Source organism: Pseudonaja textilis, chromosome 2 (assembly GCF_049901715.1).
Source record: "Pseudonaja textilis isolate UNSWEBS1 chromosome 2, rPseTex1.2, whole genome shotgun sequence".
Lineage (NCBI taxonomy): Eukaryota > Metazoa > Chordata > Lepidosauria > Squamata > Elapidae > Pseudonaja > Pseudonaja textilis.
The window spans coordinates 147,343,873-147,366,260 of record NC_141991.1 but is presented as its reverse complement, the minus strand read 5'-3'; the positions used below and the strand labels follow the sequence as shown (position 1 = coordinate 147,366,260).

The window sequence follows — 22,388 nt, the reverse complement described above, 5'->3', positions numbered from 1 at the left end:
TAGTATTCTGAATAGAGAAAAGGGGAAAAGGGGATTTTATTGTGTTTTTAGGAGAAAAGGTACAAGGGCCTTGTTTGAAATAATAAAGGGAGGAAGGAATGTCCCCATTGCATATCTGTTTCTCCAGTATAGACACAAAGGCTTCACACTGTGCCCAAAATGTGCTGCACTTTGACTGGTTTCTGCAATCTAGGCAGAGTCTGGAAGAATGAGCCCTGCTCAGTCTCCCCACTTTTTCTGGCTAGAGGCACAGTAGAGTCTTAATGAAACGTGCTTGGTTGGGCCCTTGAACCATCTAGAACTGTGTATCGAGATGGGATCTTCATGTCTCTCGGGAACGGCTGAGCAGTGATACATTTTCCTGCTTTATGGCCCGATAATCTCCAAGGATCCTCTCCAAGTTGCTCAGGGTTTTCTTGCTGGTTTCACTCTCAATCTGGAAAGGGGAAACAAACAAATGGGGGCCATTATTTTAGACAGGAGGCATGCCTGCACATTCTGCAATCCATCATGCTGAATTAATCCATCAAACAGGAAAAAAGAAACTGAAAATAATGGCATTCAGTTCGCAAATTATCACTTTCACACTAGCGCACACCTTTTCTAAAATTTATCCTTAATTATTATAGCTTTAACTGTAAAAGAGACAGGGATATCTGGAGAAGATTTTGAACCGTTTTCCAACAGGAGGTGGGAAACCTTTTAGTTGATGGGGGAACTTCATTTAAACTTTATTTTTATGGCATGATTATCTTCCACTATCAAGTGCTTCCATCACAGAATGATTAAATATCCAAACGGCAGTGCACCAGCATTTCCAAACTATTGAGGAGGGTGTTGTAGGTTTTGGTGGTCTTATAGCCCTAAGGTGATTTCCATAGCTTTTCAATATAACTTTGACACCAGCATAAAAACCTTTCGGTAGTTTGCCATCAAAATTCAGTGGATTGAATTTGGGAGATGGGGGATGGGGGGGCGCGGCAGGAGTTGTTGTTTTTTTTAAGGGATACTGTGATTTGCCCATGCCTGTCTGGGAAGGTCTGCTTTGATACTGCCAGACTAATTATGCATCTAAAATTGCTTATCAGGAAAAAGAATAATGCTTACTTTACTTCTACTTTTCTAATCAAGGGTTAACAAAATTATTTAAAAAAATGATTTCACTTTTATTCCTAGGGCTGGTTTTTTTTTGGGGGGGAGGGTGTGTGTGGCTAAATCAGGTTATGCTAAGAACCCACACCAAGACCTTACATTTGAGGTTCCCAAACTGTGCCCCATAGCATCACCAGGCCACAAAGCAAACTCATAGGGCACCGTGAGATGTTTTACTACTAAATAAATGAATCTATTAATGAATTTGCTGTGGTGCCCTGGGACACTGCAGCACCCAATATAGAACTGCTAAGAATGCCATGCACCAAAAAATGTCTGAGACTATCTACCCTAGACAAACATAAACAAATTAATAGGCTTTGTTGCATAACACTGCACAGGAATCTTGATTACTCAAGAAGCAGACAATATACTGGTACACTACAAGATACATGACCAGATTCCTAGGGTCATAATCTTATTCCTGCTTAACGGACAGAAAAGGGAAACTGAGTAGGCAGTTGAGATTGTACTTCTAATTAGAGGGCTTTTGAATAGCTGCCTCTATTAATAAGAGACTGGGCTTTTCATTAAAAATAACCAAGGATATTGAACATTATTCCCAATTTCAGCTGAATATATTAGGGGACTGCAGAATCAGAAAGCAACACAAATTATTAGCGAACTCCATCATATTTTATACAGAGTTTAGAGAGGCTTTCACACATATTCTCTCACAAAACAATGAGGAAGGAGGGATAGAGCATCATGAGAAAGCTATCAGAAAGGCAGAGGGGCAGGTATCTCTACACAGAAGAGCCAACTGTTCAAGAGCTATTCAATTTCAAGGAATGAATTGAACAGCTGGCAATGGACAGAAACTTACACATTTCAAATACATTCAAATAGTGATAACTGTGTGAAAGCCATAATAGTTTCTTCTGCCACCTATATTTCAAGTCAGACTCACCTGCTCCTCAAGATCCCGAATTTCTCGCAAGATAGTACCTGTGTCCTCAATAGTCTGGATTAGTTGACTGCAATTCTAAGAGAGAGGCAGAAACGACAGCTTCAACTGGGAAGGGTCCCAAGTAGATATAATACAGTGTGGACCGTCTTGGGTATATGACAAGTTAACTCTTAACAAAGGTAGGATTACATTTACAACGGCACTTATGTGAAGTACCCTAATAAGATTATATACCCACATCACACATCTGCCCTCATACCATGATTATGTTGTGTTTCGTAGGCCTATCTATCAAACTGTCCAGAAATATGACTGATGCAAAACATCCCCACTAGGATGCTAAGCGGTACTCAGTATACAAATTCCAGTATATCAACCCTCCCAGATGGGAAGATCAAGCTCACTTGTACGGTCTGTAGCCAAGACACCTCTTCTGCATTGTCTTCAAATAATGGCAGGACTTTCCTGGAGGAATGGCATGAACATGGCAACCTGTGGCTCTTGGCTTATTTTCAAGTGCCTTTTACAAGCAAGCCATCTCTAAAAGATATCAGACCCTTCCCTAGCAGCCTCCTGGAGGAAAACTGAAGAGGGAGTTTGAAAGATTACAGGGAAGGAAAAAAAAAAAAAGGAGTGCAGGGAAAAGAAAAAGAAGGGTATCAGAGTAGAAAGGTACCTTCTATTCATTATGCACATTGTTCCCCCTTTGTGCCTCCCAATAAATTATGCCCTATCTCTACAAAATGTAGCCCTTAACAAAAAAAAGTTGTTGTTCTCTTGCAGGAATTTCTCTTCTCCAGGCTCAATGTCAAAAGACATTGAGATTCATCCAGGGGTGGGATTCTACTGGTTCGGACCGGTTCAGGTGAACCGGGTGTTTTCATCTGGTTTGCCGAACCGGTATTTCAACCAACTGGCTGGCCCCACCCCTCCTCCTCTCCCAGGAGTCTCCATGTGATACAGGTAAGTGCAGGGTCTGTACGGAGGCTCTGGGAGGGGGAAAAACAGGCCTTCCGGAAGTCCGTTTTTGCCCTCCCAGAGGCTCGGAGGCCTCCGGACCCTTGGGAAGGCGAAAAACAGCCCTCCCAGAAATACCAGCAGTCTGGAAACAGGCCTGTTTCCGGCTTCTGGTGGGCCTCCAAAGACTGGGGGAGGCTGCTTTTGCCCCACCAGAGGCCTGGGGGAATCCTCCAGACCCTTGGGAAGGCAAAAAACGGCCCTCTCAGAGGTTCCAGTAGGCTACACCCACCATGGCCACACTCACCCAGCAACTGGGCAGTGAACCAGTTGCTGGGATTTTTGAATCCCACCCCTGGCTTCATCTTCTTTCCTTCTAACGTTTCCATTGTAATTCTAATATTCTAAAGTAAGCCTTGTATTGTTTTTGGCTTTTGATTATTTCCCTTTAAAAGGCAGCATAAAAATAATCCATTTCTCTCACACACATACTCACAAACATCTACTGCATATTATTGTGACAGGAAACCTCTCACCTCATGCAAAGCTGCCAAATACTTGTACGCCTTTCTCACAGCCTCATCCCGCTTGGCATCCTGTGGAAAGAGACAAGGGGAAGAAATTAACTTCTTCAAAGTGCCCCTTCAGCGCTCTACCCTCTTCCAACCCACAGCCATTACCTTAAAAACCAGCTCATCAGTGACAGCAAAAGTCCGGTCCAGCTTCCCAGCAAGGCTATTAATCTCCTTTTGGAGCTCCTTGGTATCATGTAAGATCTTGGGAAGGAAAACCAAGTAGCCACACATAAAATAGTAGCAAAGTTTTGCAAGTGAGGATTTAACAGATTTATTAATTGCCAATTAGAAATCTTTGAACAACTCTAAAATAATAGCAGCAATTATTGTAAACACTGTTAAGTGAAGAGTCTTCCTAATCATTAAAGCTCACTGAAGAGTCCAAACTTCTAGGAAGATAGACAACTAATTAATTTACTGCATTAAAATTCCATTTTTGCTCTGAGAATGCATCTATGGGGAAACTCCCCTCATTTTACATAGTGGTCAGATGGCCAATCAAGTTTGGTGCGGTTAACCTTGAGTTTGTATCTATTGTTTGCTCTTGTATTGTTGATGATTGAAGCTGAAGTATTCATTTGCAAGTAGGACATTGCAATGTGTGATTTTATATACTATACTTAGATCGGACCGGAGGCGGCGTAGTTCTAGGTTTTCTAGGTCTACAGTTTCAAGTCTGGTGGCATAAGGTATTCTGCAATGAGTAGAGCTGCTCTTGTGGCAGCTCGGCACGTTAGCATCTGGCTGAACTCATATGTTGAATAAAAGACATGCTAGAGGGCAAAAAAAAAAAACCCAACAAGAAGCTAGCAATCCATGTCTGGAATTCATCAGCACAGCCTTTGAAGCAGTGGTGGGATTCAACCGGTATTACTACCAGTTCGGTGACTACATTTTGCGTGTGCATGTGCACTTCGCACGTGTGTAAAAAAAACCTTTAGCTGTGCTGTCTGGACACCTGAAAAGCGCTGTGAGTAGGTGCGCAGCACTTGAAAAGGCACTTTTTTACTGCTTTTTCAAGCTCGGCTCTGGTTGAAAAAGCAGGTACTAAAGGACAGGTAAGAGCCCGGGCAGGCGGGTGGGCCAAACAGCAGCAAACACAGAACTGGTTCAGTGTTTGCTCTTTGGAGCTACCAGTTCTATAGAGCCGGCAGAACCAGAAGCATCCCACCCCTGCTTTGAAGCTCCCAAAACCCCAAAAATAAATGTTTCCAATAAGGTGCTTTGTTTTAAAACGGGGGTAATTTTAAAGGGCAATTTTTATCCCACCCCAACAAAAAAAAAGGTATACTTTGTGTCCTATTATCACCTACTGTTAAGAGCAGATCTTGGCATAGCTCTTAAATCTAAAACAATAGTGTACTCCTATAAAAAACCAGTATAGCAGTGTGCAAGAAGCAGGAAGTTACTAAGGACTCATTTTACCATTACATCATCCTTGTCTCTAAATTGGGCTGGCCAACAAGTCACCAACCAGAAGATGATCGTTGTTGGCAGACTAAATGCAGAATAAAATATGCTGCAAGGTTGGCCTTTTTGGTTCATGCTTTTGACTGTTTTATGCTTAGATTACTGTAATAATCTCTTGGCAGGAATTTTTTATTCCTCTCTCGGTCTCCTGAGAGTACTGTGGAGAGTACTGTCCACAACAGTACTGCTTAGACTAGTGTTTCTCAACCTTTGCAACTTTAAGATGAGTGGACTTCAATTCCCAAAATTCCCCAGGCAGCTTGGGTGATGGATGTGGAATTTACAGTATAGTGCTTGAAGATCCAAGTGACAGGAAGATCACTTAGTTGCCCATATTACTCCCCATTGCTATCAACCCTGAACATATCATAGTTAGTCCTCGACTTACAACTATTGGTTTAGCAACTGTCTAAAGTTACAACAGCACTGAAGGAAGTGATTTACAAATGATCCTCCCACTTACAAGTGTCACAACATCCCCATGGTCACATGGTCAAAATATAGGCACTTGGCAATCAGCATGTATTGACAATGGTTGCAACAACCTGGGGTCACATGATTGTCATTTGCAACCTTCCCAGTTGGCTTCCAACAAGCAAAGTCAACGGGGGAAGTCAGATTCACTTAACGGCTGCAGTGATTTATTGAACGTGGCAAAAAAAAAGGTTGTAAAATCAGGCACAACTCAACAATCTCCTTGCTTAGCAATGGAAATTCTGGTCCCAATTCTGGTCAAAAACTACCTGTGCAGCGGATTCACAGCACGCTCATTTGGCACTGGGGAAAACACTTCCCGGGTACAGGCGCTCGAGTGCTTTACCTTTGTGATCTCTTCCTTCTGCTTACAGATATTTCCAACAATCTCCAGGATGCGCTGGGTATAGGCAGAGCGAGAGATATCTTTTGGAAGAGATTCCACCTCTACAAGCTGCACATGAAGAGAAAATGGGCAGAGGAGCATAAGGGTCTGTCTGTTGTTCTGAAGGAATTAAGTATTCCTCACACAGTGCACTATCACAATTTCGCTGAGCAGAAATTGAACCTTGGAATATTTAAAATTTAGCTATATTGGGCAAGCAGAGTTATTAGATATGAATAGTATTGTATCCTAGGAAATCATTGTTTTATAGTTAATAACACTTATAGGACCTACAATACTTCTAGAGAAGGTTCTATCTAATATACCCCATACCAAATATTTTGTAATTTCCCAATTAGAAAAATTAGATCAATCATTAGGTAATATGCTCTAATCACAAAGGACTTGGAAGCAGTAAACTCGATAGAAGCATTCTAACTCTAATTTAAACCAGGACTCTCCAACCTTGGCAACTTAAAGACTTGTGGACTTCAACTCCCAGAAGTCCACAAGTCTTAAAGTTGCCAAGGTTGGAGACCCCTGATTTAAACAATCAGTCATGGAAGGAACCATTGTCCCAATCACTCTCCTATGTATGGCAAACTATGTTTTAGCAAGGATCCAACTGCAGCAAACCGGTGAGACACATCACCAACCAGTTGTTTGTAGAGGTCATCCTTGCGCTTAGCTTCATCAGCGGCCAATCGGATCCGCTCGTGCAGCTCCCTGATCTCCAACAAGCGCTGTGATGATTCCAGCTGAAACGGGAGGAGAGGGTCAGTATCATCAGAAGGTCGGCATCATCACCATCGAGTCTCTCTTCTGAAGAAGGGTTTCCCTCGCCCCCCTTTGCTTGTATCACCTCCTTGGAATCATGGAGAGCCTTCAGTTCTCGAAACTCCTGGATGAGTGGCACCCGGTGTTTCTCCCATTGGGCTGCCAGCTGGATGACTCTTTGCGCACTGCTCTCAACCAGCACCTGAAGGACGAAACAAGATGGTGGGATCCATAGTACCACCTCATTCCAGATATTTGCTACACAATGTTCTCTTCCATTCATAGAAAAGAAGGAAAAGAAACAGAGATAGGCTGCTTGTCTGCATGCACTTAAAGCTCTTTTTCCTCCACAATTACAGGGAAAGGTGAGACGTTCTATTCTCTTCAAGTGGACAATTCCACTCTTTGGAACGGCCAGCTAGCAATACTGAGAATAACTAACTGGGAAGGTCGTAGCAAACTCATCTTAATAAAAGCTTGTACCAAACACAATTCAAGCATCCCCTTTCCCCATTCTATCTACAAGGACAAGCTTTTCTTCCACATTCTCTGCAATCCATATCCATCAATTGTCTGCCCTTTGCTACAGCCACTGTGAGCAAGCCATAGAAAAGGTTTTGATCTCCCTTTCCAATGGCTCCATTTACAATTACTTTAGAACCATTTCCACTTTTCACTGTATTTTTCCTTCCTGATTATTTGTACTTCCAAGGACTGTTTTCTCTTTTTGGCCCAGCTCCTCTATCACTTCCCCACCTCCTGTTGTTACCTGTAACTTGGCCATGTTGTTCTCAGCGTCAGGCAATAGTTCCACCGTACGGCCTTTCACATGCAGGACCTGTTCCTGCTCCGTCACTGCCATCTGCTGCTGCCGTACTTCCCCTTCCACCTGAGGAAAGAATGGATTCCTCTCAAAACAAATTCCGAAGGAAGCTCAGATAGCACTCTCACGGTAACATAACTACAAACCCCTGGAAAATCCCATTTATTTCAGAGGGATTTCCATAGGAATTTTTTTAGTGATGTGGATCACTGCTGACTCCCACATCTCCCCATAAAGTCTCCCTAAATCAGAGGTCTCCAAACTTGGCAACTTTAAGAGTTGTGGACTTCAACTCCCAGAATTCTGGGAGTTGAAGTCCACAAGTCTTAAAGTTGCCAAGTTTGGGGACCCCTGCCCTAAATCATCCCATTGCCATCCTGCATCATGGGTTTTACTAAAATCCACCAGCCTTTTCCCTGCAGCAAGGTCACGGGGTACAAAGGACACCTGGCAATTCTTCCTTTGAGTTAGTATGGTCCAACCAGGTGACAATAACATTGCTACGTTCTCACCTGTGTGAGGGTCAGCCCCAGTGTGGACATCTGACCCTCCAGTTCCTCAATCTGTGCTATGAGATGGCTCAGTTCACTTTCCAAATTTTCCAGTTCTGCTGCCTGGCTTTCCCGGAACTCCTGGGACAACAAGAAAGAGGAGAAAAATAAAAAAAAAATTAAAAACAGTGATTTTCTGGAATTTTTCTGTTCAGGCATTCTATTCTTATCCTTGTTTGCATTCTGTCAAACAGACAATGTCTCTGTCAGTGAGTATCATAGACTTTAAACAGCTTTATCTAAGAAACTGATTTTGTGTAACTGGGCTCCCTATTTTTCCTTTGGACATAAACAACCCAAAGGGAAACTAGGTTTCATAGGACAACAAGCAATTAGAAGCTCAGGAAATAAGTCAGCTTGGGCTCAATAAGCTTTGGAGATTGCAACCAATGTCTTCCAGCACATTTCTTACTTCTCCCTCCCCCAATTTTGTAACTATCTTTAGCTGCAGTTTATCATTCAGAGTTCAGATTGGCTTATAGGGTACAGTCAGCAGAGGAACAGGGCTGTACTGTTAACTTAATGTGGTCAGAGCTTTCATTCACTTTTGCTGAAAGTTTCATAGTTTCATGTATTTGTGTTCCAAACCTTTGGAATAAGGAAAGCCGAGGGTGCATTAAAAGCCGTATGCAATAGCACTTCAAAGCATTTAGCAGGATCCCTCCTTGTGTTATTAGGGAGCCTTTCCTGCAGCCACAATATTATTCATTTGCTTTCACACCATTTTAAAATTCTGCATCAGAGTTTCTGTTTTGTTATTTGAAGTATGTATAAATCATAACTTGTGAAGAGGAAGGACACTCCCTGAGTTTGGTAGCTAAGTGTGAAATCAGCAATTTAAGGCAAGCAATATATAAACAAACCTGAAAATGGAGCACCTTTGATTAGAATATTAAGATGCAAAATAAGATGCCTCACATGTTGTGGTCAGTAGTGAAGGATACCTACTAAAATTCTATGCAGTGAACGGTAGGAGAAGCCAAAGTCACAGTAGGCCACCCAATTAAAATATGCTCTCTAACTTGCTCTCCTGAAACATTCTACAACAGTGACCCCCAACCTTTTTTGGGACCGGTTTCACGATTATTTATTCTTCCACGGACCGGTACCTGAGTAACGCAAGACTCCACCGCCATCGGGACGGCTCTTCGTTCGAAGCCGCCCCCCCCTTCGACGAAACTAAGGAGCGAGCACCCAACTGCCGCTTTCCAACCGAAAACCCGGAAGCATCGCCTGGTGGCAAGTGCTGCCAACCACCGCCTTCTACTATTAGTCCCTAAGCAGCGTGAGCTGCTTTAGCCGGGCTTCTCTCCCCCTTCCCAGTCTCTCTCACCTTCCTCAGTGACCCGTCACCCTTCTTCTTTCCAGCCTTGGGCAAAAAAAAAAAAAAAGACTTGGCACAGCCGGCTAGAAAGCACGCCCAAATTCCTCGCAGCTTCCCGCCTCCGCCTGCGAGGAAGTGGGTGGCAGGGGGGACGAGGGGTGCAAGCGTGGGCCGGGAAGTGCGACTGGTCAGGGAATGACCTTTCCCGGGAAAGTCGGAGGCGCAGCCGCTGCCGCCGCCGCCGCCACAGTTGCTGCTGCTTCCTTGCGCTCTGGCGACCGACGCCGTGGCGCTCCTTCAGCACCTGTGCTCAATCTGTTCCTCCGGGTCGTGGTGCAGCAGCAGCAGCAGCAGCAACAGCAACAGCAACAGCTTTATCTGCACGCGTGCGTGTGCGTGGTTGACGGGGGAGAAGGAGAGGAAAAGGGAGGCTAGCGCTGGGCATACCGTAGCGCTCTTTTCTCCCTCTCCCTCACGGTGCCCAAGCTTTGCGGCCCGGTAAAAAATGATCCACGGACCGGTACCGGTCCGGGGACCGGTGGTTGGGGACCCCTCTTCTACAATACATAAGCAGTCTTTTTCCAAAGTATGCATAGAATGAGCTAAAGAAAATGGGTTGAACCTCCCTCTCCTGCATCTTAAAGTGCCCATGTTTACCTGTTCTGATGTCCGAGAGTTTGGCAAAGTCTCCACCTGTGTTGGGATTTCTGCATCCTGTTGGGGGTCAATTGAAATGGAAGGTCAACTTCAGGTATTTTACTACTTCTGTCCTTCCCCACCAAATTTGCTTTGACCAATAGACTTCTCCAACTGATATCTACTGAAGAATTCAAGTCACACTGATCTACCCAGAGCAAAGCAGTAGCTCTCTCACATGTACCCTTGTTTAAAATCCTAATTTCCCTGCCCCAAATTACAATCATACCTGCTTGTAGGCCAAATGCTGAGTGTGGGTGAAGCGAGAGCCCTTGGCTAGTGCACCGGCTTGCTCGTGGCCAGCACCGAAGGTCTCTAGCACCTGCAGCAGCTCTCGGCTGGCTGTCCCTTGTTGAGATGGGCCAGCACGAGGAGAAGCTTGGCGCAGCTGGTCCAAGAGTCGATGGTGCAGTCGTTGATGCTTCCATTGGCGATATTCCTGAGGAAGGGGCAATACGGGGGGTGGGTGGGGACGCAAGGTATAAGAATAAGAGTGGGAAGTTATGAGCAACATCTCTGGAAATAGTAACCACCCACACTGTGTTTGCTGCAAGTTAATTTTATTCCTTTATTGCAGTAGCAGAGTAGCTATGTCCTTCAAATATTGCTGAGCTGCAACACCCGATAGTCTTCGCCAGCACAGTCAATTAAGAAAGCTGCCGAAGTGTTCACTTCAATAATATTTGATGGATGGTGGTTCCCAGCCCAGAGGTTCAAATTTTGGTTAGATTCAGAGTTCTGGAAATCAAATAACAGAAAACATTGAATATTTATCTGCAGAGAAAACCCAACCTCTAGCAAGGTATCCTGCATACTCTGAAAAAGCATTACTAAGAACTTGTGGAAAGGTGCAACCTGAGAAAAAGAAGAGAGGAGATTGGCCTCTTTACTTCTTGGGCAACCTCTGAAAGCAGGCAGGAAAAAGAGAATTTGGACTTCCCCACATCAGAAGGGCAGCAAGCCAAGGATGTATTAAGTATGCCCAGGTTACAACTCCGCTTTGCTGTACTGCTTGTCGATTTGCTTCTGGTTGTAATTCCAGGTAAAGGTCATGACCTTTAAAGCCCTACATAGCACAGGGCCTGGTTACTTGAGGGACCACCTGTCTCCCATAGTATCTGCCCTGTCGATTCAACCTTGCAGGGTTGGCATACTCCTGGTACATTTGATTCAACAATTTTATCTATTGCAACCTTGGAAGGGTTCCTTCTCTCCACAAGCACCTACAGTATACTCTGGAATGAAGTGCTCCCTGAGATCTGGATGGCCCTCACTCTGCTACTGTTCAGAAGAGCAGGGAAGACCTGGTTCTTTACCCAGGCCTTTGGCAAGAAAGAGGGACAGCCCTGGCTTCACCCCATCCGGCCTGCTCCACCTGCCCTATTTTGTTGATTCTCCCTTGTGTTTCACTGTTGCGAACCATCCAAAGTCATTGAGAGTTAGGCAGCAGACAAGTTCACTAAGTAAGTTTAATACATTAAGCTTAATTGAGTAAATCTTTCTTCTGGCATATAAGGCTAATCCATAAGGGCGCTGAGGTTTTGTGAGACAAAAATGTGAGAATCACTACTAGTTGCTGTTAATCCTACCACCAGTGGCCATGAAGTGGTAGGCAGGCAGCTTCCATTCACTCCTTACTGCCCACCTCTGGGGTCATGCGGGAACCAAGCCCCTGGCTCTTCCACTCGCTGTCCCACTCTTGTGCTGCACTCAGCTCAGCCATATTAAGCTCCAACAAGGATGGCACCAAGGATGCAGGCTGAGGAAGCTGGGCTGACACAGGAGGCAGGAATTTGACAAAGAATTCTCTCCTCTCTAGGGAGAAGAAAACAACGCCAGTCACATTTACTCAAGCTGGTTAATATTTCTTCCAAAATCCCAAGTGGACAGATAGCTATTAAGTACACAAATGAGAAGTTTCCACAATATTGTGCACATCCTGAAGTTTTGCATACATGACCACCTCCTGGGAGATGAGTTTTTTTTTAAAAAAAGAAAATACCTTTGTCATATTTCAAGAGTAATGTGCATACATTGCCGGTGTGAGCATTCTGGAATTTCACTCTATCTCTTTTTAAAAAACTGATAAGGCGAGACAAGAATATCACCTACATAAGCAGCACACAATGCCTTCTAAGCAAAGAACCCCAGAAAACTGGAAATCTCAGATTAAAAACCACAAGCTGTCCGAGCAGGAACACACTGTCTAGGTTATATTCTTTTCCACAATTCTCAGTTCCACAAACCAGCACACTAAACCCAAGTTTGTGTAACTATAGAGAATGCATAATATTTCACTTTGTTGACCATCTTCCTGCTCTTCTTCTGTTGTCTCCCATGTCTGAACGTTGTAAACTCCTTGAGGCGCACTCTTTCCCCTCTCATTTGTATAGCATCATGTAGGGAACTTTGTAAACCACCCTCTCCCTGCCTGCCCATTGTTTTCTTTCAAGGATATGAAATGTACAGGCTACATCAAAGAGAACAATTCAATCTCTAGGAAGCATTCCTTTTTCCTGAGTCAAGAAGCAGAACCCACCTGGTGATACTTTCCCAGAAAATGGGTCCGACTCCTGTGGCAGGATCAATCGTTGCGCCTGGAATTGTTTCATCAAGCGTGAACCCTGGCAAGAATGAAAGCGGGGTGGGGGGGAGGTCTGAAGAACGAATTATTGTCTTTTAAAAACAGAAAATATCAAGAACACCCATAGAGAGAAAAGGGTTGTATAAGGACAAAAATGTAAAATTAAGGCTGGAAATAAATAAATAAACCGTCAAAGCAGAGGGAGAGGGGAAAACAAATTACCCAGTGGAGTGTGCACTTCAGGAGAGAATATCCCTGTCTTTTTTGCTTGCATTTGCAAATCAATGAATATATGTTTGCTTAATTTAGTATCGGTCAGCATGTTTTGTTCAGAATGCTATAACTGGGTGGCTGTAGACATTGAGGAACTATTATCAAAGAAGATGATAGGTATTGTTGTGAAACAAAAAATGAATGAAAAAATACTGGGAAAAGAAGATGGTTGATCCGGGAGTTAAAGAAAAGATTCAAGAGTCACCATGGGCATCTGCAAAATCTTCCTGCATTTCTGCAAAGGAGCTTTAGGGATTCATGAGGGCTAGAAACTTCTTTCAAAAGTTTTGGTTCTCGGGAGTAAAAGTGCTGTGCCAGATTTTGCTCATCAAGCTACCAGCTTAAGCTGAGGAGGGGGAAACAAACCTGCAAAAGCTGCAAGCCAGGAGTACGGCAGGCAGGGGGTACCCATGGGATGGCCAGTTGCCCCTTGATAGTGGCAGCAATGGCTCTGTGAAGAGTGGCAGACTTGCCTGCAAGGAAAAGCAGTTTAAACACACAATTACAATTTGTAGATTTGGCCTTGATGTGTCCTGATTTTTCTTTAAAACCCCCCGAGTCCTCCATACCCACAGGCTGGTTGGCATCTTCTGAGGCATCTCGTGGAAACTTCTCTACCAGGAAAAGGAGAAGGCGTCGGATTTCAGGCTCATTGCTGTACAAGAATGTCTGATAGCCCACTTCCCCTTGATATCCCAAGTCCTAGACGACAGAAAAGTGAAGCAGGATGAGCTAGGATTAGAAATAAGGTTTTTTGTGTCTCAGCTTTGAAGTACCAACCACTGAAAATACATGGGTTTGAAGAACAAGAGTGCTAATTATCATTGGTTCCTAATCTGTCAGGTCTAATATTAGGATATTTTTTGGTTACCTCACACATCTGATGGGAAATAATATTAGAGGAAGGACTACTTTATATACCAGTTCTGCACAGCAAGGACCTCAAGTTTAAAAAGAGCAACCTATTGTACTAGAGACCAGGAGATGTTTCCAGAATAAAATTACTTCAGGGGACAACATTTCATCCTTCATGCATCAGGACTCACTTACCTGACAAGCCTGGGCCAGGCTCATGCCTATCCGAAAACGGGCAGACATGCCTGGAGGGAGAATGTGGCTCAGATTTGCTCCCACAGAAGGATTGATGACCCGCAGGCAGCGTACCACAGATTCAACTATCAGTTCAGTAGTGAACTCACGGATGCTCTGAACTTCCTCTGGAATATCCCTAGGTGAGAAGGGGAGGGGCGGGGAGAATGGTAGAGCAAGGATTATACTCAGTATGAACTCACCTATACATCTCCTTTGCTGGGAGAGGAAAGCCTGCGCTTTTTCTCACACCCAATTATTAAACTGCAAAAGAAATGACACTAGGCAGCACACATCTGTCCAATATCACACTCAAAGGTGGCCTCTGAGCTAAAAAATAAAATGTGCATAAGCTAACAGAACGCCAACCACCAAACCTTTTAGTTCTGTTGAATCTTAATAGGATTTCACTCAGTCAGTTATCTGTTCAAGCTGCCCAGTTGTGGAGGATGCCGAATAAAGGTAACAGGCAGAAAACCAAGGGAAGAAAAACTGGAAAATGAGGAATAATTGCTCTTCCTTGTATGTTGAAGCATTTTCCTACCTCCTGGTTTTCACATCTCCACAGCTCCACTGCAACTGAACAGGAGTAACTCGCTATAGCTAACAATTTCTTCAGAGTGCCACTGCTTATTCAGTGTAGTGAGTCAGGTTATGATCCCAGGCATGCCTTTACAGTGGGGTCCACAGCTGTGAGCCAAGCTGCAACTTTTCTCAGTCCCCTGGACCCTCATTTGTGCTCCAGAAATACTGAGTGCTTAATGAAAGATCAATATGGATTCTTGTTTGAAAGAGAATGTAGTGACAGCACTGGGATTCTGCAAAAAATGCTGGTTGTTTTAAGAACTACTGTGGTTCCGCATCTTTTAAATGTTTGCATGCCCATTTCATATTTTGCTGGATTTATTGCTTTCTAGCAGGCCTGCACAACTCATGACTCACCAGTCAAGTGCTGCATGTAGGCACATAAGGACAACTTAGGAAGAACTGAACATAAATCTTGGAACTGCGAAGGTAAGATGATCTCCAAACTCTTAGTGGAACATTATACCTGATGGGGGTTTATCTTCAATCAGTGGGATTATTACTCTTATGGATCTGCTCTTTCATGCTAATTATCATTGCTATTCAAAGGGAATCATGGGATTGCCAATAAAGGTTTGCACTCTAAAGATTAAGCTATTCATAGTTGCTAAGCAACTGTCAGTTGCTTCCTCCCACACAGCATTCAGAAGCAGTGAAATACCTAGTTGGGTACATAGCCAGGATATTTGCAAGACAGCCAAGTTCTCCAGCCAAGTTTCTAAGGCTAGAAACCAGAGGGACAGAGTAAGCACCTTGGACATGCAACCTTCATCACTTATATTTGCCAGAACTCAGAGAAAACTTTTCCATAAAGGCAGTAAATCAGATCCCCTGGATAATTTCAATTCATTATATGTTTCATGGGTTTTATTTTATTACAGCTCATGATATTAGAGCTCTAGTTCGATTTTCTAGGCACCTGAAGATTTTTTTTGTGTTCTTTAACAGAAAGCAAAATTTAAATTGGGAGCAGCATCTCATCTCCATTGCATAAAAGTTAAGAAGACGGAATTTATCTTTAGATGGGCGTGTTACGTGTAGATTATAAGAAGCAATGGTAAGCCATTTCTTCACTGCGGCCAAGAAAGCACTTCATGTGTCCATGAAGTCATCATCCATCAACCAAAACTTAAAGATGTCTTTGCATTTAAGCAAAAACAAAGCTCCCATATCAAATCACTCTCTTGCCATTCCCATCCAGCAAACCCCCTGCATACCCAACACGGCACACATAAAGATGGCCTTACGTCCCAGAGAGGCGGAGGGAATGTATCAGGATCTTGTCTACTTCTTCCATGATGCCGGGACATCTAGGACAAAGGAATGCCTGGTAGAAAAGGATGACCTAGTGTTACAAGAGAGCCAATAATTTATAGCAGCAAAACTCAAACAAGGAGTTTTCAAGCAACCACTTCGTGTCCTTGGGGATAGGCAGAATTCTTTATTTCTCCTTAGCTCTATTTCCCAACTGCATTTCATCTTGCTGATTGAGAACTCATGAGTAAATTCTCGAATGTTACTCATCTACCAACTGTTTTTACTTCTCTGGTGCTCTATACATAACCTTTTACATAATTTCTGGCACTCAATGACCTAAAAAAGAAAGAAAAAACTAAGCATTTCTAATTGAAAAAATGTTACTGCTCAGTTAATTCAGCTAATTCTTGCTATGGTGAGCCAGCCTAGATTGTAGCCAAAATTTACAGATGTATGAAACTGGAGGCCTGTGGGCTCGATGCATCACGCACAGACCATACCCACCTCGGCTCTGCAAAGGCAAAAAAAATATCGCAATACATCATATGACATGATCGAGTTTGACACCCATGATTTAGAACAATGGTTTCTGGTTTTCTAATACACAAGATTCTCTTATACACAAGAGTATATAAGTGCTACCACCCTGAATTAGCTCAAGAAATGTAAATAGCCTCCTTTGCTACAATAATGTCCAATGGATCTTTCAAAAAATCAAAAACAGGACTCACAGGTGATTGTGGCTCTCAATATTTGTTGCTAGAGTCTCAAATTCACTATTAAACTTTCTTTTATGAATGTCCATACAGCTTTCCTGCTAATACCCTTTCCTTCTATTTGCTCTTTTAAAGCATCTAAGCCAAGAGCAACCACAAACCCTATGATAGTAGCAGTGAGTTCCATATCTTATGTGTTACTGAAATATTTGTTTCTCCCATTTCATTATCCGTATCATTTTATTGATTGACCTAGTAGGAGACTGTATCTTGCCACACCATTCATAATTTTATTGAGCTTTCATTCTCACCTACTCTTCGCTGTTTTCCTGCCCCCCTAAAAATACCAAACTATATAAACCCAAGAAAGCCAGCTTAGTAGGGTAGCTAAGGCAGAAGATGAAAACTAGAGACAAAGATTTCTACACCTGTTCAAGCCACAAAGCCAACTGGGTAACTTTGAGTTTCAGTCATTCTTTTGCCTCATCCCTCAGAGGCAATGGCAAGTCATTTCCAAAAATTGTGTTAAGTAAATTGCACAGAATAGTTCAAGCAGTCGCTAGGGGCTCATATTGACTTGAAAGAAAAAAAAATACAACCAGGTCTGGACAGTGGTCTAGTTCACATGTCACACTAATCAATACAGGTAGTCCTTGATTCATGACTGCAATTGAGCCAAAATTTTTGTTGCTAAATAAGACAGTTGTTAAGTGAGTTTTGCCCTATTTTACATTTTTGCCAGTTAAGTGAACCACTGAAGTTGTTAAGCGAATCATGCGGTCATTAAGTGAATCTGGACTCCCCCATTAACTTTGCTTGATGAAAGCCAGCTGGGAAGTTTACAATGGTGATCACATGTCCCTGGGACAGTACAATTGTCATAAATACATGGCAGTTGCCAAGTGCCTGAATGTTGATCATGTAACCATGGGAATAATGGCTTGTTCTACAAATCATGGTTAAACAAAGCAGAACATGGTATTGTGCGTATACTCAGCCAATAATGTATCTGCCTGTGAAAGAAAAAAGGGCAGACTATGGGAAGTTTGGATGGATGAAAAACCTTCATATAACTGTTCAGCTACATGTGGAATGGATGAAGCGGCCAAAATCTTAGCAACTGAGAATAAAAGACATTATAGGTGAAACAGATTAGAACACCAAAACCCCAGGTTATATCTTATTATAAACTTTCCCCTTATTGGTAGTCTTGACTCCCTAGGGCAGCCTTCATCAATGTAACACCTTTCAAATACACGGGTAATATGATTTATTAAATAAACCATTGCTTAATTGTGTTTGTACAATATGGGTGAGTTTATACCTAATGTTATAGCAAAAACAAACAATATTTGAGTATTTTGTGAATTGTAAATACCAAAACCCTCAACCGTCATGATAGACTGTGTTGAGGAGATGGAAGTCCTGTTCAACCCAAAAGGTCAGAGGAATGCACTGCCAAAATGGGAGAAACTCAGAAAAAGGTGGCCATGACAGGCATCCACCTTGTTCTTTTTTTTCATATGATGTTCAAAATCTGGTTTGAGACAGGAATCCTCTTCTAAGTTAAGGCTAGGCTCAAGAAACATGACACTCCTGTACCAAGTGCATCTGTTGCTGCCTCCAGAGAAACAACGGCCGGCTATGTTTTTAAAAAGGACCTTTTCACACCATATAGAGTTCTCTATCCTAGGCCCATGGCCATCTTTGACTTTATCTATTATCTATGATCTACCAGGGAGTAAAGCAATTTCCTTTTAGACATTTGAGTTTTGCTTATTCACAAATAGTGAGATGTTTTGGGGAAAAGTTGCTGCTTTTGGCTGGTCTTTTTGTTACATTTTTGGTAAAAGTTCTGAATAAATCATTTTTTAAAAAAGGGAAGAAATATTTTGAAATGTTCAAAAATTGCAATTTTGAATTGCACAATTACACTACAAGACATATAGATGGAAAGAGATCTTCCACAATCTAGCACATTCTTGATGGCTGAAAATTTTGAGAGCTGCAAATGCAATATACTTTAGAACTCACCAGAAAGGAAAGACTGATGCATAAGGCTGCCAAAGTAGCATTGTAAACTTTCCTGTGTTGCTACTGTGATAGAGCTTATCAGTACAGCTTACAATCAGCTCATCTTCCATGTTTTGTTATTTATATCCACCTTTATCATTTTTATAAACTCAAGGTAGGAAATATTATCTAATACTTCTTCCTATTTTTCCCACATCAAAAACTTGTAAATTGAGCGTGACCTGCCTAAAGACATTCAGACATTTTTCATGCCCAAGGCAAGGCAAACAGTCTCCCAATTTCTAGTCTGGTGCCTAACCACTAGACTAAACTGGCTCAAAGATTATTATTTTTTAAATCCCTTCCTCTTCTTTCAGCCATGGCATCACTAACAAAGCCCAACTTCTTCAATGTACAAACAGCTATAAAATAAGCAATGAGACCCAGGAACAATATAATGTAGTTCACACAGTCTGTACAAGTGGCTTGTTTAGCTTGGGCTATCACAGTGCAGGAACCCAGCCCCTGGTTTTCAAACATGATGTTGGTTTTGCAATCAGGCCAGCAGCAGACAAACTTGGAGTGGGCAACACTCCTACTCTGCTGCTTGGTAACATTTTCTGGGTTGCTCTCTGACAACGACACACTATTCCCACTTCCAAAAATATGTAGGATTTTTTTTTAGAAATGGAAAATACATTTTGGCAGGCAGCTTTTTGTTTTGTCCTTGCAGACCATACCATGGTACTGTAAGCCAACACCAGTACCCTTTCCAGTGGAGCTTAGGGATGAGGAGGTATGGGATTGAAACAACTGGCTCCAGGAGTTAGGAGTTGGAGGAATAGTGTTATGTTCATTATCCACATTTTTCCAAAATCAGTTGTAGTCACTGATGTGGGGGGAGGAGAAAAATCTGCTTAATGGCTTCTCTTGCATAGGTTGCCTCAGGGCTCAATTCTCTCTTCATTCTTGTTTAACATCTACATGAAGCTGCTGGGTGATGTCATTTGAAAGCATGGAGTAAGATATCAATACATGACAATACCCAACTGCAATATCTCCACCCCTGGATGGCCAAGTGATGCTTTGGAGCAAGGGTCTTCAAACTTGGTAAGTTTAAGACTTGTGGACTTCAACTCCCAGAATTCCTGAGCTAACATGACTGGAGGAGGAATTCTGGGAATTGAAATCCACAAGTCTTCAAGCTGTCAAGTTTGAAGGCCCCTGCTTTGGAGCTTCTGTCTCAATGCCTGGAGGCTATGAGGCAATGAATGGGGAAGAACAGGCCCTAACAAGATGGAACCGCATTTGGTTTTATGCTTCCTGGATCTGGTGATTTTTCATTTTTAGTTCTGGATGGGGTTGTGCTGCTACAGATAGAACAATGTCTGCAATTTGGTTGTTCTCTTGGAATCCTAGCTCCTGTACAACAAGCAGGTGGCAGTCATGACCAGGGATGGGGAGCAGTTGCAGTTTTGGGTTGTACCTCAATTGTGGATCAAGAGGTACTGCACAGTCACTCATGTTCTGATTACCTCCCAAGTGGATTACTGCAATATACTTTACCTCACAGGCGTCAAACTCGACTGCGTCATGTGAGATCACAACATATCGTGACTTTTTTGCCTTTGCGGAGCTGGGGTGGGTGTGGCCTGGGTGTGACACATCCAGCCTTTTGGCTGCCAGTTTGACACCCCTGCCTGCACGGAGCTGCCCTTGGAAGAACATTCAGAGATTTCAGCTGGTCCAAAATGCAATGGCCTGGTCAATTATGGGTGTGTCTTATTCTCACTGTTTCTATTCATCCCATTAGGTTGGGCAGAAGTAGCATGCCCTGGACCCTGTTGATCAAAGACTGTCATCTAAGAGGATCCAGGAAATGTGCATTCTCTATGACTAAACCTGCCCTCTAAACACCAAATAACTGAGGTTACATTGGGCCTCAGTCTGCTCACCTTTCCGAAAGCTCTGAAGACTAGGTTATTTTCCCAGGCATGGACATTGGGAGAGTTACTGAACCCACACTCTTAGTGTATGGACTAGCTACTTTGTGTTTCAGTTGGTTGTGAAATTTATTTTCTGTACTGTAATTATATTGTATCTTTTAGTCTTTGTCAGCATTCTCGAATCACTTCAGTAGGGTAGGCGGTCGCAGAAATCGATTAAAATAAATATATCAGAAAGCTGCGGGATAGCTTTTTCAACCTGTGTTTCACCCCCAAACGTTTTGGGCTCCGCCGTTCTCATGCCAGACGGTAAGGCATTCGCCTACCGCGGTCCAAAGACTCCAGTAAGCAACCCAGAGCACCATGTCCACTCTTAAAAGGCGTCCGAAGTCTTCGAAAAGGAAGAGGAAGCGGAGGCTTTCAGCCCCAGAGGTTGCTACCGTTTTTAGACGGGTTGAAATGAAACCTAGCAGGCATTTCCGAATTTCAGAAGGTTCTGCAAGGAAAGGAAACCAAAGAGGCTGCGGGAGGAAAAGATCGAATACTCACCGCTCCGAGGTGGGCCAGGCACTCAGTCACAGGACCCACCACAAGTACGATGGGAAGTGTAGTGCAAATCTCCTAGTGGCCTCCCCCTGCGCCTTGCACGTTGGGATTTGTAGTGCGGGCCCGGCGGCAAAAGCGTTTGCAATCCCGGCCGTGGAGCAGAGATATTATAGATAGACTAACACGGTCGGAGAGGACATTTCCGCGCTCGCTGCAAACGTCTTTGTTCCGACGGATTTATTAAAGCCCGCGGAGAAATACAAGCTCTTTAGAGAGCCTATGGTGGGCAAGCGGCACCTCTCTTTTCAAAGCAGTTTTGCCAGCAGATTTTCCCCCTTTTTCATGCTGATTTTATTTCATGTGAAAAGTGTGATTTGCGCTACTGCTGTTACTACTGCTGCTGCTTTTAAGAATTGTCCTACAAATACCAATTTATTTATCTCTGATTGAGGGCTGTTTTGTTGGAGACATTAATTTACGTGCAATATAGTCCATTATTACGAATTAAAAGAAGTAGCAAATGTTCTTTGATAAACGCTCCCATTGATAAAACCCTCTCGGGTAGCCACAATGATCAAGCGCCTTTCCTCTTAAATTCACTTCCCAATTTAGATGCACTTAATTCATATCCTGGCTTTCTTCTAGGAGCAAAACGTGAGAGGAATCCCCAATGTATCCTCACGGCAACCTCATAGTGTAGCTTGGATTAAGGGAAAGCAACTCTCTTAAGGCTAACCCACTGAGCTTTATGGTCAAATGGTGACCTGCATCTGAGTGCTATTGTCCCAGTCCGATATCTCAAGGTTAAAAGCACGCGCGTTCTTTCCAAGTTTTACTCCCACGAAACAACACGAGCATCCGCGTTTTTGCTGCATTAAAATTTCTGCAATGATTCTTATTAATACCTCACTTTCTTTTCGGGGGGGGGAGGGGGCGAAACAAAGGAAAACGTCAATGAACGCAGAAGTTAGAAGCATTGGTCTCTCTACATGATATTTATGGTTTTGCAAGGCCTTTCTAAAGCAAGCGGGAAGGCAGAGCATGCCGGGGGTTGTAGTCTTTCCGCGGCAAGACTCGGGAAGGAGGAGCGTCTAGAAAGCGGGCAATTAGGAGCAGCTGTCTCCTAGCAACTGAATCCTCGTTATGTCAGCCAAATCTGCCTTAGGTTGAAACATTTTCCCTCAACTGCATCAGGTTATAATCTTCTACCACTTATGAGAAGTAAATTAAACGCGCCCTGACTGCTAAAAAGGTGATGATCGCTTATATGCGATCGGGCAGTATT

General features: G+C 43.1%; 1 protein-coding gene across 2 annotated transcripts; it reads right to left on the bottom strand.

The window, feature by feature from the left end:
* Positions 1-9: 9 nt before the first annotated feature.
* On the bottom strand, positions 10-21,614 carry CCDC22 (CCC complex scaffolding subunit CCDC22). 2 transcript variants are annotated; one of them, XM_026711654.2, is made up of 18 exons: positions 21,107-21,614; positions 15,873-15,952; positions 14,002-14,179; positions 13,521-13,653; positions 13,318-13,424; positions 12,634-12,718; positions 11,740-11,909; positions 10,324-10,533; positions 10,056-10,112; positions 8,036-8,155; positions 7,470-7,589; positions 6,786-6,902; positions 6,580-6,681; positions 5,885-5,992; positions 3,700-3,795; positions 3,556-3,615; positions 2,063-2,137; positions 10-436 (listed from the first exon to the last, which is right to left on the bottom strand). In XM_026711654.2, exons 2-18 carry the CDS (start codon positions 15,920-15,922, stop codon positions 323-325), a joined length of 1,902 nt encoding a protein of 633 aa, XP_026567439.1. In that variant the 5' UTR covers positions 15,923-15,952; positions 21,107-21,614; the 3' UTR covers positions 10-322. The 2 variants fall into 2 exon arrangements, with proteins under 2 accessions (XP_026567439.1, XP_087781937.1); XM_087925811.1 differs by lacking the exons at positions 10-436; positions 2,063-2,137 and adding an exon at positions 2,438-2,646 and having other exon boundaries at positions 21,107-21,250.
* Between the last annotated feature and the right edge of the window lie 774 nt (positions 21,615-22,388).